At 39.4% G+C, this 17,395-nt stretch overlaps 1 protein-coding gene and 1 long non-coding RNA gene across 5 annotated transcripts in view; one reads left to right on the plus strand and one right to left on the minus strand.

Annotated features, from left to right (window-relative positions):
- Positions 1-496: 496 nt before the first annotated feature.
- Positions 497-17,395, minus strand: part of GCLC (glutamate-cysteine ligase catalytic subunit) — a 59,227-nt gene continuing 42,328 nt past the window's right edge. For both annotated transcript variants that reach the window (XM_058432428.1, XM_032140413.2), the window contains exons 6-16: positions 17,212-17,345; positions 12,172-12,246; positions 11,583-11,699; positions 10,474-10,612; positions 9,908-10,020; positions 8,796-8,888; positions 8,385-8,489; positions 3,421-3,502; positions 3,236-3,339; positions 3,034-3,154; positions 497-1,950 (exon numbers count right to left, since the gene is read on the minus strand). In XM_058432428.1, the coding sequence (XP_058288411.1) occupies positions 1,739-1,950; positions 3,034-3,154; positions 3,236-3,339; positions 3,421-3,502; positions 8,385-8,489; positions 8,796-8,888; positions 9,908-10,020; positions 10,474-10,612; positions 11,583-11,699; positions 12,172-12,246; positions 17,212-17,345 (1,295 nt within the window). In that variant the 3' untranslated portion in view covers positions 497-1,738. The remainder of the gene's footprint in view (positions 1,951-3,033; positions 3,155-3,235; positions 3,340-3,420; positions 3,503-8,384; positions 8,490-8,795; positions 8,889-9,907; positions 10,021-10,473; positions 10,613-11,582; positions 11,700-12,171; positions 12,247-17,211; positions 17,346-17,395) is intronic.
- LOC131382133 (uncharacterized) lies at positions 6,168-17,263 on the plus strand. Of its 3 annotated transcripts, none has more exons than XR_009211333.1 (4): positions 6,168-6,325; positions 8,709-9,019; positions 9,793-10,273; positions 17,082-17,263. It is a non-coding gene; the product is annotated as an uncharacterized LOC131382133 (long non-coding RNA). The 3 variants fall into 3 exon arrangements; XR_009211332.1 differs by lacking the exon at positions 17,082-17,263 and adding an exon at positions 9,147-9,427 and having other exon boundaries at positions 9,793-10,640; XR_009211331.1 differs by lacking the exon at positions 17,082-17,263 and having other exon boundaries at positions 9,793-10,640.

Raw genomic sequence — 17,395 nt, forward strand, 5'->3', positions numbered from 1 at the left:
TGTGCACAGCACCCAGGTTACTCAACATTCATTCACCACGTCCCCACTGACCCAGCACAACAGCAGTTGGGAGTAAAAAAAAAAAAAAACCTTCCAGTGGCACAGCAGTCAATTCAGTCATACTTCAAGTTCTTTCTCCCCACCGGGGTTGATAGCCACTAGGGGAGATAAGGCATCTGTTTGTCTTCATCACTATGCTTCTTTCTAGAAACATCTGAGGTCGCAATGATGAAAAAATAATTTCATGGTATTTGGGTTAATTACAAAAACCAAACTCTCCTACTATTTGTTTAGCTGTGGAACTCACACACATTCAAAGGTTTCTGAATGAATGCTAATTCAATTCTTTTATTTCCTCATACCACAAATGTTTTAATTTATCTGCCTTTTTATAACCTGATTTACACAAGCAAATTGCAAATGAAAACCAGGCATTCTTTAATCATCCAAAATGCATGTATAAAATATAGAACAAACCCTAGTATTTAAACATAAACAGGGTTAGCTGAAGCAGCTTTATTGCAATCTCTTCAAGTTAGCATATTACAGTTTAAATATTTATGCCTGTAAAGATCTGCATAATCTACAATACAGAGTTATTTCAGAAGCAGTTAAGACTTAACTAGTTGAGAAATAAAACAACAAACGTCAACGCAAAGCTATAATAATTATCTGAAACTTATTTACAATTAAACATTTAGGGTCCTGATTTACAAAACTCAGTGCCTTTCATGATTTATTTATGAGTTTTATAGAGAAAGTAAGCAGTATGTAGAATATTCCCCAGGTAAAATCTGGAGTGAATGGCTTTTAGAGGAAAGTCTATCAGTACGCTTAACTAAAAACTAAAGAGTAACAAAACCGTATACAGCAGCAATCAGAATAACAGGCCACAACAGAAGAACTAACGCCATTTTTGACAGTATGCTTTGTATGTATAGGAAGAAAAATGATTGCCACCCCCGACTCCCACCGCCAACTTTTTTAGTTAAAAAAAAAAAAAAATTGTCCTTAATAATCACTACATGTGAATTCTGGGTAACAATCTCCTTTCTTTCTACAGAGTTGTGTTTAAACTTAATTCCTGCATCAGCAAATTTAAACAAAGAAAAGTTCCTTTGATAACAGCCATCAGAGTTCAATGGGTATTTATTCAGAGGGGAAAGCTTGGGGCAAGGTGACCAAGTGATTATTCCAATTGCAAAAGAAACATCATAGATAAGGTGCTAGAAACCCAAGATTACCCTTGAAGCACTTTCAATGGATACACAACAAAGGAAATGACAAAGGAAAATTAATGAGAGAAAGTGTTTTTAAAGAGAAAAATTTCAACAAATCAGGTCCCAGGTAGTCTTTAAAAGAACAAAAATTTACAGTAAACATTTTAACTCTGGAATGCAAGTATTGTACAATTACCAGTACGTTACATTTACAAAACTGCTTAGACAGCAGGTTGCTCCAGAGTAAGAATTTAAAAATGTACAAGCCAGTTCACGGTGACTTTAGATATGTTATTAAAATACATTGTTAATCAAAAATACTTTACTTTGTACATGTACACTGTATAAACTCTAGATTTACCTACCAAAGAAAGCCTTAATCAATTTCTGGCTCACTGGCCCAGAAAACAGTACAGTTCTATCATTTGGTCTTCATATCATACACATGGGCTGAGAGGCATGGTACCGCAGCCAGTTCGTCAATAAAATAGTAACGCATTTTTCTTTCTGTAGAACGTCTAGTTGGATGAGTCAGTTTTACTTCCACTATATTTTACTTTCCTAAATGCTGATCCAAGTAACTCTGGGCATTCACATAATTCATCTGCAATTTGGTTACACTTCAAAATAAGGCTATAATTCATTTCATCAGTTATGACACTGTCTTGCTTGTAGTCAGGATGGTTTGCGATAAACTCCCTCATCCATCTGGCAACTGTCATTAGTTCTCCTGTGGGCGGGGTGGCGGGGGGGAGCGAAAAAAAAAATTAAAACCATGTAAGTTTTTTTTTTTAATAAGTTGATATTTAGTGGTCAGCATAAACACAATTCTGGAGAGAAATCAGTATGTCCTTTCAGTGTAGCTGCATGGCAGGGGGTGGGAACATCTTTCATAGCGTTTGGAGAACTCCTCCTGCGCAGGAATTCTAGGTTGCAGGCAGGCAATGAGAACACATACATCCAGTTTCTATGGTACCTGTTAGATGCCACCCATATGCTGACACTGCCAGCTCTCAAGGGACAGGAGCTAGCACATGTGTATAAGAACATGTGTCCTCCCATTTGGCCAGAGGGCTAGGACTACAAATGCCAGTGTCAGGAGACTGCCTCAGAGGACTGTAGGGTCCCTTGAGCGATCTTTGATCAAAGAGGTGGAGAGAATAAAGAACAGTAAGTAGAGTGAATGAAGGCGGAAATTGGCAGTATACCATTTGAGGGGTGAGGTAGGGTTCTACGGCTATCCTTTGTGACTCCAGAAAGTTTACAGAAGCCTCGAGTTAAATACAGATGCCATTGCCATGATTGCTGTCATTTTATTAACAGCTGACAGCTCCTTGTGCCAAGTACTGTGTTAGCAGTACTCGGTTACTGTACTGTAGTGTCAATGTAATCTCCTCAAAGCTAACAGAGAAAGGGGATTCTCAGGAGCCTCATTGTATGTACAGAGGCAGGCTGAAGAACTGTTCAGCTTATTCAACTTACAGAGCTCCTTAGCCCTATAAAAGGGCCCATGATGATGTACAATCAACACAGTTGGACGTAAATGATAAGTAAGCAATCCAGATGCCATTTCATCATCTAAGATGCCAGTGATTTTAAGATGCACCCCTATTTTATGAACTGATAAGAAAAAAAGCACTGCTAATCTAAATTATGAGTGTCAAAGACGATAAGGTGAATTGCAGAAATATGAAAATGTGAAACAGTGTGCATGAATACAGCATTATTTTAAAAGACTACTTTAAGAAATTGAACATTCTAAGGTTGTACTGTTCTGTCTATATTATGAGATTAAGAAAAATAGATATCATACCAGATGCTCTCTTCTTAATTAGCTTTAGGTAGTTCAGAATACTACATCTGGTGTCCACATCCACTTCCATGTTTTCAAGGTAAGAGTTCAGAATTGGGATCAGTCCAGGAAACACACCTTCCTACAAGAAGCAGGACACGTTATGAACTCCCTGCCAGGGGATGTGCACAGTGAGGCGTACTGTACAGGGCCGCCCTCCTACCTTCCCATTGATGATGGTGTCTATGCTCATGAGGGTGTACTCCTCTGCAGCGAGCTCCGTGCTGTTCTGCGCCTTGCTGCAACCATCCACCACTGCGTTGCCACCTGCCGGAGAAGAGGGTCAGGGGAGCTTCAGCAGCTTGTTGCAGCATAAGCTGACGTTAGAAATCTAAGATAATGTAATACCTTTGCAAATATCTTTCCTGAAATAAAACATTCCCTGCAAGACAGCATCTCTTTTCTGTGCTACCTTCATGTTCTCATCAACCTAAGGGAAAAAAAGAATCACGACTAAGTCAAAATATTCTTGATCAGACATACAAGTTGCAGCACCTTCCTCACTTTTGCAATGAGGACTCACTCCCTTAGGGATTCTACTTTCTGCTCAAATGCTTCCCAGTGGGAGGAACAGGCTTTTTATTTATGTGAGGACTGTATCACTCAGTCATGGATTGGTATGTGATTTTTTTAACCAATCAGGGAATTTTAAGAGAAACTTAAAACTCAAAACTTATATTCATGTGGAATGTCTGCATTTCAAAGCACCTCTGTGACTGAGCCTTGCAACAGATATACAGTGTTTGGAGGGCAGGTGGCTGGTTCCCTTTATATAACAGTATCTCAACAGGAGTCCCAGGTAACGAAGGCAGAAGGCAGGACTAGAACCCAGTTCTTCTTCTGTTTTTTTGAGATGGAGTCTCACTCTGTTGCCCAGGCTAGAGTGCAGTGGTGCAATCTCAGCTCACCCCAACCTCTGTCTCCTGGGTCAAGCGATTCTTTGTGCCTCAGCCTCCCAAGTAGCTGGGATTACAGGCCTGCACCACCACACTCGGCTAATTTTTTTGTATTTTTAGTAGAGATGGGGTTTCACCGTGTTGGCCAGGCTGGTTTCGAACTCCTGACCTCAAGTGATCTGCCCGCTTCAGACTCCCAAAGTGCTGGGATTACAGGCGTGAGCCACCGCGCCCGGACTATAACCCGGTTCTTCTAAGTTGAGTGGTCTTCCCCTGCTGCCTCACCATTGGGGTTTTGCCTCCCCACTTTATGAGGAAAGGCAAAGACAGTTCATAGGTTGTCATATCTGGAATAAGGTTACAGCCCTCCTAAGGGCAGAAGATCACTGCTTTTTTACCCACCTGGTACCTCTGGACATGCAGACTCACTCAGGAAACCGAAAACTGTTTTATTTGTGAATTCTCTGTATCTCCAATGACTTTTTAAGACTCTCAAAGCAGAATTCAAAAAACTTTTTAGTAGTAATCCCTTATTTTCTATAATGAAATCTTATGTGGCACCTCAATATATACAACAGTGACCAGTTAGAGGGCCAGGCTGAAGTGGGACAGATGGTACATAAGCTCTCTTGATTACCAAGTCTCCTTCCATATTCATTATGCAGGGAGTGCGATTGTTATGGTTTCATTTTTTAAGAGACACACAGACCTTCTGAAGAATCTAGATACTCTAGGAGCATACTCAGATAAATAGTATAAATTCCACTATGGCTGTGAACATCTGCTTTCATTACTAATATTTGTTTCTTTTTTCCTTAGTCTTGAAGAAAGTTCGTAACGACCACTTTTAATTTCTGCTTTGATGACTTCCTTTCAAAGTATATTTTACTTTGCTCTTTAGATTCTCAACTACTTAGATTTAAAATCTTTTTGTTAAGACATTTAAAGCTATAATTTTTCCTTAGACATCAGCTCTGCCAGCATGTCTTTCACTTTCCTACACAATCTGTAATTCTAGTTTTGGTTAATCTCAAATCTACTTGGAAAGACATTTTTAATTTCCAATGTTAAATTTCTCCAGGATATCTCTTTAGTTGAATTTTAGTGGGAACGCATGCTGTATTATGTCTACTTTTGAGGAGTGAAGATTTTCTTTAATTTTTGTAAATCTTACTCATGGCATTTGAAAAAAGATGTGGTATGAGATATGTAATATACGCCATACAAGGTTAAGCTTATTAACCATGCCATTTAATGCCCCCATGGCCTTTCCCATCCTTTGATTACATGGCCTGTCAGTTACTGAGTAACACGCAAGGTACTCTGCTAAGTGGTTTACCTCCATTAATCCCACATGGGCTTACAACAGCCTACTTATTCCCCTCTGGGATACATGTGGGAAACTGAGGCACTGAGAATAAGTAACTTGTCCAGGTTAAAAGCCTAGTAAATAGTACCAGGGATTTACGCATTTAGTTCTCACATCAAAGCCACGTATTACCCATCACACTAAACTCTTTTCATGTTACATTTCATGGTACAAAAAGGACCACAGCTTTCACATCATCTTGGAAGAATATATAAAACTGCTTTCTCTATCCCATTTAAGAATCTCTACCTCACATTTTGCCTGATATTGCTTTGCCATTCCTGCTATCATTCCAAAAGGTCACTATGCAGCTCTTGCTGGCATCTGTCCTTGTTCTAGGTATATCTTACGCAAACTGTGTTGTTGCTATTTTATATTATCTGTTTTAGCGTTTAATAGGATAGAGTTTAGTCTATTCAAATTTGTTTTCATTTTATTTTCACCATTTTATGTTCTATGTGCTATTGTTTCATCACTCCCCTGGCCCCACACCCAATCTTGTGACACTGAAATGTATTCGTGGTTCTTTTTGCCACCCTTTCGCCAGCAAGTTGAGAAGTAATAAATCCTGTTTCTATACTACTAATAGTTTTCTTTACTTTTAAAGAGGTAGTTTTGAAATTATAACTCTCTAAGTGTCAAGCACTAATGAGTATCTACCATTCATCTCCTTCCATATCCCCTTACAAGGCGCTATGGTTTGAATGTTTGTGTTCCCTTAAATTCATACACTGATGCCTAATGCCCATTGTGACAGTATTAGAAAGTAGGGCCTTTGGGAGGCAATTGGGAGGACCTCCTTTGGGAGGTCATGAAGGCGCTACCCTCATAAATGGTATTATGAAGAGACACCTGAAGAGCTAGTTAGCCCCTTCCACCATGTAAGAACACAGCAAGAAGGCACCATGTATGAACCAGAGAGCAAAAGCTCTCACCAGACACTGAAACTGCTGGTGACTTGATCGTGGACTTCCCAGCCTCCAGAACTGTGAGCAATACGTTCCTGTTGTTTATAAGCCACCCAGTGTAAGGTATTTTTGTTACAGCAGCCCAAACAAACTAAGACACTAGATAAGACTTCTGGCATACTTTTAGCCCTAACTTGATCCATTCAGTTTTGTTAGACACACCTGAAATTTAAAGAATACTTTGGCTGAGAAGATAATTCTGTGGTTGTTAATTCTTTACCTCTCGAGATACTGAAAACTTCTTTCCATCTAGCATTTAATGTTGCAAATGAGAAGTAACATCAGTTGATTTTTTCCCCCTTGGCAGGTCTTCTAATTTTTTCTCCTGTCCAGAGAGTTAATTTTCTCTTTGAGATTAATAAATGCCTACATTTGAGTTAAGTATTTGTCTCATCCTTAAGGGAGACTTATTAAGGAAAAATTCTATTATTTCTTTGATTATTGTATTTTATATCTTTCCTATATAAACTATTCTCCTCTTCTAAATTATTACACAAACATTGAATTTTCCAGAGCTTTCCATGCTTCAGGTTTTCCATAATTTCCATTTCTTCGCCATCCTGCTGGGATTAATCTTCATTTGGTCTTTTAAATCACTACCTTGGATATTCAACATCTGCTCTACTGGTGAGAATACTCACCATTAAATAAGCACCATCTATAATGCTTGTTTTACGGATGTGACTGAACCTCTCTAGAATCTGTCTGAGGCCACGAATTAGAATTCCTTTAAGAACTCTTTCCAAAGCTGAGCATGGTGGTTTGTGTCTGTAATTCCCGCTACCTGGAAGGCTGAGGCAGCAGGAGGAGGATCATTTCAGCCCAGGAGTTTGAGACCAGCCTGAGCAACACAGTGAGACCCTGTCTCTAAAAAAGGTTTAAAAATATTTTTTTAAAAATAGTACTTCTTTCCAGTTTCTTTTTTTTTCAAGAGATGGGATCTGGCAATGTTGTCAGGGCTGCACTAGAATTCCTGGATTCAAGCAATCCTCCTGCCTCAGCCTCCTGAGGAGCAGAGATTATAGATTTGCGCCGGGCCCAGCTTACTTCCTTGAAGTAACTAAGTTTGACTTTACAGAGTATACCCTTACAAGACCAGTAGGCCCTTCTCCTTAAGGCTGTTAATTGTTCTCAATTTTCTGTTGCCTTCCAGGCATCTATTCTTATTTATAAGCAAAGGCTTAGACTGGTAGCTTACATGGAATCTCTCTTAGATGGATTTGGTCTCCCCAGTAGACACGCATGAGGGCAATGTGGGCCCACAGAGTTCTGTGGGTGACCTTTGGTCTGGGTGTGAGGAGCAGGCAGTAATGGGCTGACAGCCAGACTTCCTTCAGCAGGTGTGGGGATGAAGGAAACCCCTCATGGAGGAAGGAGATGCCCCAGGGGCAGATGCTGGAGCTAAGCAGTTTCATTCCTGCTTCCATGTTTGCTGTGACAGGGCTGCCCTACTTCTCCATTCTCTGGCCCTGAAACCCTCAACCAGGAACTCCTGCAGCAGGGCCCTCTCTGTTTAGCAGTTTTTCCCAGCCACTCTCTGCCAAGAGGAACCCTGGCCCAGAAACCAAAGGCGTTCACCTCCTCAGCTACTGCCCCACAACCCACAGCTCTGCTCCCTCATCACCTGGAGTTGTTTTGCTGGCAAACTGCTCCCAGAAAGCTTGTTTTTTGGTCTTTTGGGGGGCTGATTAACTCCAATTTGTTTTTCTGAGAGTTCAATCCCATCCAAGTTCTTCAGAAATATCTCAAGTTCAGTTCTACTGAGGAGACTTTTACTGGCATTCCGGCAGTCACACTTTCCCTCCCCATCCTAATTTAACATTGTAATCAACCTGGGATTTTATGGTGGATGAAATCAATGTGTAGGACCACTTCTAGACATCAATCATCTTGAATGGAAAGCGTCTAGAAATTAAGCTTAGGTTTAAAAGAAAATAAAGAATAGGGCTGATGGAGAAACATTTTATTGCAAAGGGTAAACAATTTCAAATGAAATCAGGTTGGAAATAAATAGCATATATAAATAAATATATTTACAGATAGATCTATACCCATCACCATAAAGAAACATATCCCTACCTTTGACAGTGGAATGAGAAAATCCAATTTGTAGGAAAGGATGACTCTGGTGAGCAGTACCACGAACACCACATAGGCAGAGTTCTCAAAGTCTGTTAATTGCACCTAGACAAGCAGAAGCCCAGAGAAGTTATGAACCAATTACACAAACATGCTCTTCCCTGACCCAGGCCCTTCCTCAGATCATGTCATTCCCAAGCCATCTCCTAATTCCCCATCTGGGTCTGGAAGCCCTTTGCCCGCATCTGTTCTCAGAAATCAACCCTCCTTAACTTGGACTGACTTGTTACCATGCACATACTTAATTTTTATTTTATATTTAAGAGCCTTCTCATAGCAGCATCAGAAGGGCGACGAACAGCTGGCGAAAGAGTACTTTGGAGTCAGTTCTTGCTGATGCGTGTGTCTTACCTCCATGGGTCGAAATTCTACTCTCCATCCAATGTCTGAGTTTGGAGGAGGGGGCTTAAATCTCATTGTCTGCCAATTTGTGGACTGGATATTCTATGATACAAAAGCAGAGAAGAAAACCAACTTTTCACACATCCAGGAAAATATTAAGATGATCTGGTATTTAATTAAGGAAGAAGACTGCTCACTCTCCGTACCAAATTTCAATTGACAAATACAAAAAGGTACGATTTAAGATTTTCTTGGAGTGTGCTCTTTTAGGAAAACAAAACAGCAAGTGTTTATAACAAAAGCTAGAGGCCCCATCCCTGCAAGCTTAATCCCACCCAGCTCCTACTCCCTATCTCCCAGCTACAGGGCAGCATCTGAAGAGCCACGGGGCCCCCACCTTCATCCCTGAGAATTTTAGGAGCCAGCCTGCCTTTCCAGGTGACACTGGACACTTTCATCTGAGAACCCTGTCACACGACAGTTGTTTCCTTTCTTCCTCCTCTCCTGGGAATGCTGCTGCTTCGATGACCCCAGAGCCTAAAAAGGGTAGCTCTTTCTCAATACACTGAGAGAGAGTTCTTTCTCGGCCCTGACCATCTTGGGACCCGATGGCAAGATTGGAAGGATTTATATCTCCTTTTGTGAGTTTGGTGGGGGAAAGAAAGGGGATATAGACGGTATTTCAAAAGGTATATATGTCAATGTCTACATATAACATGACACAGAAATAAATCTATGAGAAGTCTATCTACAAAAAAAAAGTTAGGTGATATGTCTGAAGCACTGAAATAACTGATCAGGTTATTTTTTGTGCAGTGTATGTTTGAATTTTTCACCACTAGGCAAGTAAGAAAATACTGAACAACAACAAAAAAATTAGAATCAGTGAGATAAACAGTAAGAATCGTAAAATAAGAGTACTTGAAACCAATTTTTTATTTGTCCAAGTTCTTTACTGCACTGGGTAAATGAAAGTCTTATGAAATTTCTTTTGCATTCTTCACAGGTATAGAAAACTGCCTCCCCATGTTGGTTTGTGAAGTGAAATGCATATAAAACAGAGGATTCCAGACTCTCAGAAGTCAATAAATGAATAAATAAAAATAAAACTGAGAAGATACCTCAAAATGGTCAGACTCGTTGGCATCATCCAGGTGTATTTTCTCTTCAAACAGTGTCAGTGGGTCTCTAATAAAGAGATGAGCAACATGCTGGGCCAGGAGATGATCAATGCCTGCAAAGAGAGATGACATGGGAACTCACTGCAAAGCGGGAGATACCACTTCCTCTTAGTCCAGAAAGACGACAGGATGGCTCAGGAAGTTTGAAGAAAGGGTGTCTCGAAGCTTGAAATAGCTGGTTTGATGAGTATCCTCACCTCACCCAGTATTTCATCCTGTGGACACTGTGGAAGTGTCAGCGTTTTATTCACTACTTACACAATGCCTGCTGGGGCACTGGTGTGGACCTAGACACAGACCTCCTAAGTAAGTTCCTTTTGCTAAAAGTCAAGAAAATCTCACAAGTATTTGGAACCTGAAACTTTAGGAATAAGCAGCCTCATAAGAAAAGTTAAAGACTTCGCACTAAAAATAGAAACAGACCAGGAGTCAGCAAAAAAGTGTAAAAGAGCTTTGAAGAACTAAAGGCGCACGATCAAACCCAGAAAGATGGCGCAGATACCCACCTTCCTGCAACAGCTGTTCGTAGATCTCTTTATCTATCGTCAAGTCGATGTCATTATATTTCTCACCACACTTAGATAAATAGCTGTCTATTGAGTCATATCGGGATTTACTGATCCTATAGTTATTGTTCTTCAATGGCTAAAGATTAAAAATATATACAAATGAATATGCTATATAAAATGAGTTGAATATATTTTTATATATGATAATTATATAAAGACCTCAACATAAGACACAGAAAAAAAGTTAGTGAGCCCTAAAAAGTATTATTAAGGAAAATTATATTTTTTAAAATCTGAAGGCAATTTAAATACCCTTTATTTCTGGTATGATTTAAATATACTTTTTTCTTTTAAAAGCAGATCACTTTCATTCTTATTAAGTTAGGGAAAATAAATACTACGGTTAAAAGCAAATAAATAAATCTATAATGTAAGATAAACCTATCAAAATAATTATCCCTTAAAGTTTATTTCTACTTAGAAAGCATGTTCAACAATTTATGAACAATTACATGAAGACCAGAGCAGTAGTATACAGCCCTGGTGAAGAATATCAAAACCACTTATGAGGGCTCCTTTAAAAACACCCTTGTTCAGGTCCCATCCTAGAGATTCCTATTTAGTAGGTCTAGGATAGGGTCTGGGTATCTATTTTTAAAGATTTCCATGGGTGGTTCTGATGCACACCCCTTGTTGGAGAGATGCAAGGGTTACTTTACAGTTCAACATGCAAACAAGAGGTGCCAGCTCACCCTTATTAGTCAATGCCTAAGCTTTTACATGGAAAAAGAATCTCTGACGGCAAATTATACTTTCCACGTCAGAAAGCACCATATACAAAACACTCACGTGGCACCAAAAAGCCTTCTGGTAAAAACGGCCATCAGCACTTCCAAAATATAGAAAAATGGCACAACTAATTTTAAATAAAGCTAAAACAAATACAGACATCAACATATGATAAAAATTAACTCCCCACCTAGACCAAATCTTTTCCCCATTTCAGATAAAAATTGCAGGGAGACATCCTGAAATTGCAAGTAGTTACAAAAGATCCATTTTACCTGCTTGATTTAAAAGGGCTATTAAGGAAAAATAATTCCCACCTCCAGTCCTCTCTCCTCCCGAGTTCTATCATCTACAGATGCAGAAATCACTCCCCAGCGACAATCAATGTCTGACACGTAACCTCGGTAAAAGGGAGATGCAGCACTCAAAGCCATCTAAAAACAAACAAAAGTCAGCTCCTGCAAATTCAAGGTGTCACTTACATGCTAAAAAAACTCCATGCAGTTATATTTCTGATCAAAAAGCATCAGTTTATGCAACCCATACAGAGCTCCACCACATGTACCTGTGCCTATCTTACAGTGAAATATACCAGGAAGAATCCAATTCCTTGGGTTTCATTCACTTAAATCATCCTCTCTCTAATGTGAGGACATGAAGTATGGGAGAGGGAAAATGGCCACATTCAAACTTGACATTTAACAAATCATTGTTGTACTAGCAAGAGTAAACTTCTACAGTGTAGAACGCTCAGTTCATTATACCTAAACCTGCATACTATTTATATTAGTCCATCTCTGAATGAGGTCTTGACTGGACTTAAATAGCACACTGTCAGTAAATTCTGCACATGCTATCTTATTTCATACGAAGTAGTATTTAAAATAAGAGGTAATTTCTACTTACAACAATTGGACAGATAGTAGCCAACTGATCATAAAGGTATCTGGCCTCAGATATACTGCAGGCTTGGAATGTCACCTGTTTTAAGAATTGCAAAGTTATTAACACCAAGGAATCATTAGCATGCTCCCCAAGCAGTGAAGTCAGAGAAGGAAGGTGCTGGGGAGACAGGGGCAAGTTAATGCTTCATTAATGGCAACATTTAATGCAAGAGTTTTGTTTAAACGTTGTCTTGGGTGAATTTAACTAGAAAATGGTATTTAATTATGTTCCACTGCCTATAGACAACTAATATAAATAACCAGGTCCTAAGTGAAATAAGATTAGTCAAAAAAGAAAAATAAGACACAGACATACGATGACCTTTAGCAAAGCATTTTCTCTTCTACTGGCTTGTTGCCTTCCTATCCCTTCAGTCAGTGAGGGATGCAAAAGGGATTTGGACATGTTAACTATTGTTTTCTTTCTTTCTTTCTTTCTTCCTTTTCTTTTTTTTTGAGATGGGGTCTCACTCTGTCGCCCAGGCTGGAGTGCAGTGGCACGCTCTCAGCTTACTGCAAGCTCCACCTCCTGGGTTCGTGCCATTCTTCCGCCTCAGCCTCCCGAGTAGCTGGGACTACAGGTGCCCACCACCATGACTGGCTAATTTTGTTTTTGTATTTTTAGTAGAGATGGGGTTTCACCATGTTAGCCAGGATGGTCTCGATCTCCTGACCTCGTGATCCACTTGCCTCGTCCTCCCAAAGTGCTGGGATTACAGGAGTGAGCCACTGCGTCCAGCCAACTATTGTTTTCAAACTTCACTGGTGGCAGTATGGTGAAGAGCTTGGAAGGGGGCAAGACTAGAAAGACAGGGAAGCAGTTAAAATACTGCACCTGTCAAGGAAAAGGCTGAGGAAGGATGTGGGGAGAGTGATATTAAAGTCAAAGTAGCAGGCACTGGTGACCAAGGGGAGACTGACAGTAGGGGATGGCTTAGGTTTTGGCTTGGGTGTTCGGAGGTTAGAGATAAAGAGGTGTCATGACGTAATGGACTTACGAGGCCAATAGAACAGACAGAAAAAGAGGCCCTCTAAGTGGCTAGGTCTTCAGGGCTGGTGCCCAGAAGAAAAATCCGAGTTGTAGAAAGAGCTGGGGAGTAGGCTCAGATAGTGTCCTGAAGATGGGGAGATCACCCAGGAAGCCTGCACAAGGATGGTAGGTAGGACACTTAAGAGTTAGGCAGAGGAAAAGATCATATAACTTGGTGAGCATAAATTCTTTGTTACCCAACAGAAACCAAAAACAACAACAACAACAAAAAAGACTTGCTTTTTTTTCCAAGAGGGTAGAAGGGGCAAGGAACACAAATTGTGTTTGTGTTAGCACATTTGTAATAACTACAAGTTGGGAACCGTTTTAATCTTCTCTGTTGTTATTCAATAATGACAGTTTGAATTTCATGTTGTTATTCATTAATGACAGCTTGAATTTAGTGTTGGTACACGAAATAATTTCAGTGTTTAAGACTTGAAATAACAGCAGCTAAGTGAATATTTTATTGTTATAATCTCAACCTGTTAGTTCCAATGGTTTTAGCTAGATCTCAACTTTGTTTTCCAGAGCAGGCAATATCTATTGGAGACTCAAGTTTGCCTGCTCAATTATAACCGTATTTCATGTCAATGTGCAGACTATATTAACTAGTCATTACTAGTTTAATAATTAATTCAACACACAGAAGAGCTGTGTCATAGGCATCAAAGAATAAGAGTTTCAAAGGTTAAAGTAGACACAAATTGATAAGGGTTGGCAATTAAGTCACTGATAACCAAACCAAGGGCAGTTTCTGCAAAGAGGTGGGAACTTGGAAATCACTTTGCATATGGCATGAAATTACATGAGCAGTGAGGAAATGGGAGCTGGTACGCAAAGTCTTTATGCACTTATTTGCTGAAGTGGAAGCTCCAGAAGGGCGGGGATCTTCGTTCCCTTTCTCTATCCCAAGTGTGCAGGACAGCATCTGATACCTGGTTAGTGCTTAACAAATGAGAATCTTGGAAAAAAAAAAAAAAAAGAGGGTGCTAAAGAGGATAATATACAGTCAAAGGTATGGTGAGAAACCGGAAAGACAGGACCCCAAAGGCCAAACTGACAAGGCATTGAGATTTAAAAAAAAACCAAAAAAACAAAAAACTACATGTTTCCCAAGTATTTTGACTAAAGAATTACTTTGAACATGCATCTCTTAGTTTTTTTAGGTCTTTTTTGTGTTACTCTTAGGTATTTGAGTGTGTGTCATTTTTGTTTTTAAAAAGATACTATGAGAAGCAGGTTTTCTTTCCAGTTTTTCAACTGGCTTCTCTTAGATGGTCTAGTACACAATACATAATTCATAGGTGAATCCTGGGAAATCCAACCCCAGAGAAGTATACAACAGTGAAGTGACTTAGTTATTTTAAATACATTTAGTAATTAGTTTTCTTACTCTAGAGCTGATATGCAATCAAATTAAATAGGACATCACTGTGGATAATGGCTTTAATGGAAGGAAAAAAAGTTCTTATATCTTAAAAAGCTATGAATACATGAGTAATTTGGGCTTCCAGTGTCCCTTTAAAGCATCATATAAAGGAGACACACAATGTTGTCAGGAAACTGATGGGGGTGGGGTTGGGGGTGGAGGGAGGAACTAAGGAAGATATATGTTAGAAACCTAAACATCTAATCTAAAGTATATCTACAACCCAGATTTGAAGTCACATGACTTTGGGGGGGTGGGAGGGGCTACCATAACCTGTCATGAACTTAGTGCTTTTTTGTGAGACAAAGACTTGCTCTGTTCCCCAGGCTGGAATGCAGTGGCATGATCTTGGCTCACTGCAACCTCCGCCTCCCAGGTTCAAGCGTTTCTCATGCCTTAGACCCCCGAGTGGCTGGAATTACAGGCACATGCCACCACGTCTAATTTTTGTATTTTTAGTAGAGATGACATTTTGCCATGATGACCAGGCTGGTCTCAAACTCCTGACCTCAAGTGATCTGCCCACCTCAGCCTCCCGAAGTGCTGGGATTACAGGCATTAGCCACCATGCCTGGCTGTGAACTTGGTGCTTTTTAAGTGATTCCTGAAAAGCCCCAAAACAGTCAATAATCTGAATGTGGTTAAAATGCTTTTTGTTTTATACAGTAAGTCTTCCATTAGCCTTACAAAATTACTTTGAAACTATTTTTTCTACTTTACTGTAATAAGTGTTTCTTTTTTTTTTTTTTTCCATCTCTCTAATGATACATAATAGATGTACACAGTTTCAGGGCACATGTAATAATTTAATACATTCATATAATTTGTAAAGATCAAATCAGTGTACTTGGGAAAGAAGTTGTTTTAGTGTTCCACTGAAGAGATATAAAGCAGGGATTTTGGTGGTGAATTGGCAAAATTCATTTCATGTGCCACACACTTTATCTGAGCTAATGATTTCTTTCAAGTGGAGTAGTGAAACTGTACATGTCACTGGGAAGAAGAAAACAATCCTAAGCTTACACTGGATGGAAAAATTCTATCTACGAGCAACAAAAATATTTATCATCTACCATTAGGAAACATTTACTGGTATATATACAGTGTTTCAGTGGAAAGAATATCCCTTTGGAACTGTATCAGAGAAACTATGCGGTCCTTGGCAGAACACCCTGGTTTAATATTAAACCAAGAAAAGGCAATCAATACTCTACTAGCGCTTACACAATTTTAAAACCATGTACTGTAAGCTCTAGAACTTAATGGTTTTCTTTAGAAATACTTGTAATTAAGATAGGAAAACAGGCAGTTAAAAGTCGAAAGATCTCTTTTTTTGTGATGTGTGATGGTTTATGTTTATCTGGAAGTCACATATTTTATACTACCTATAAATGTCAAGAAAACAGAAAGAAATTATCCTTGGCCATGTTATTTAAACACATTCAGAATGGAAAAATCTGATTCCAGCATTCAATTTGGATTACACTTAGTTTTGAAAATAAACAGACCAGAGATACATGCACAAGAAGTGTGTACACGCTGCAGCTGTTTGAGGTGAAGGCAGGCTGGGTTCTGGGTCTCTGCACCGAGAGCAGTCAGACTGGGGGCTCAGAGGGGTCTTACATGGGTCCAGGCTCTGCATGGCCCCGTGCCTCTAAGGACGCTGTTTTTAATCAGCTGAAGTAATCAGAACTGGATAAAATTTCCTTGGACATTAAATAACAAGCAGCCACTCTCTTTTACTTCTGTTAGTTAAGGCAATAAAATAAATATTAGCTTAGAGTCAGACCTAGAAGGCGACTTAATATCAGCCCTTCTTTCACCTCATGAAAAATCTGAGCCAAAAGAAGTAAAGAGAGTTGCCCAAAAACCTGAGTAGTGACAGAGCCAAAAGCCAACTGCAGGCTTGTGTGTGGCCACCTGATGGGTTCCATGCTTTTCCACTCCGGTCCTAAGTGAGCCTGGACACACTCCCTGCCAGGGGCACCATCATTTAAACAGATCCAGGAAAATTTTTAAATGAGTAAACAGAGACAGGCTCCTGTATACTTTACTCAGGGGCAAGACAAACACAAGCTGCTAAATATTTATTCTTTTTATACCGCTAGACAGCTTTGCACAAATCCCTTGGATCACAAAATCATTGGAACACTTCCATCAGAGCTCATTTTCAGAGTTTTGAACAACATTTAAACCACTGCAATAGCCTGTCACGAGATGGCAGTAAAAACTAGGCATATAAAAACAGAAGGGAAACAATGACAGAATATATTGCATTTTAAGTTAACTGAAATTACAGTTATAAACATATATACACCGTATATGCCTCTGTGGTGAACAACAGTCTGTAGAACTATTAGTCATAGACAGCTTCCAATGAATTTGCTAACATAATTTCATTGTTTTTCAGAAAGGCATACCAGCTACCATTTCAACCTCATTAAAATGTGATTTTTGGAACAGGAAACATGCATATATAAAGAAGCTAAAAAACAGAAATGGATGGAACACTTTGCCTCCCTGTATATTTGAAACTATACCTGGAGACAGCAATTGCCCATTCCAAATCCCATGGCATCCATGTAAATATGATCCGGCTTAGAGGCCCTTGAAGCTTCATCATCCTCAGGAAACGTTTCTATAAATGGAGATGGTGTATTCTTGTCCTTAAATACTGTATCATAAAAATACAAAAATAAAAATGGTTTAGAATCCTGGATTAAA

Source organism: Hylobates moloch, unplaced genomic scaffold (assembly GCF_009828535.3).
Source record: "Hylobates moloch isolate HMO894 unplaced genomic scaffold, HMol_V3 SCAFFOLD_20, whole genome shotgun sequence".
Classification (NCBI taxonomy): Eukaryota; Metazoa; Chordata; class Mammalia; order Primates; family Hylobatidae; genus Hylobates; species Hylobates moloch.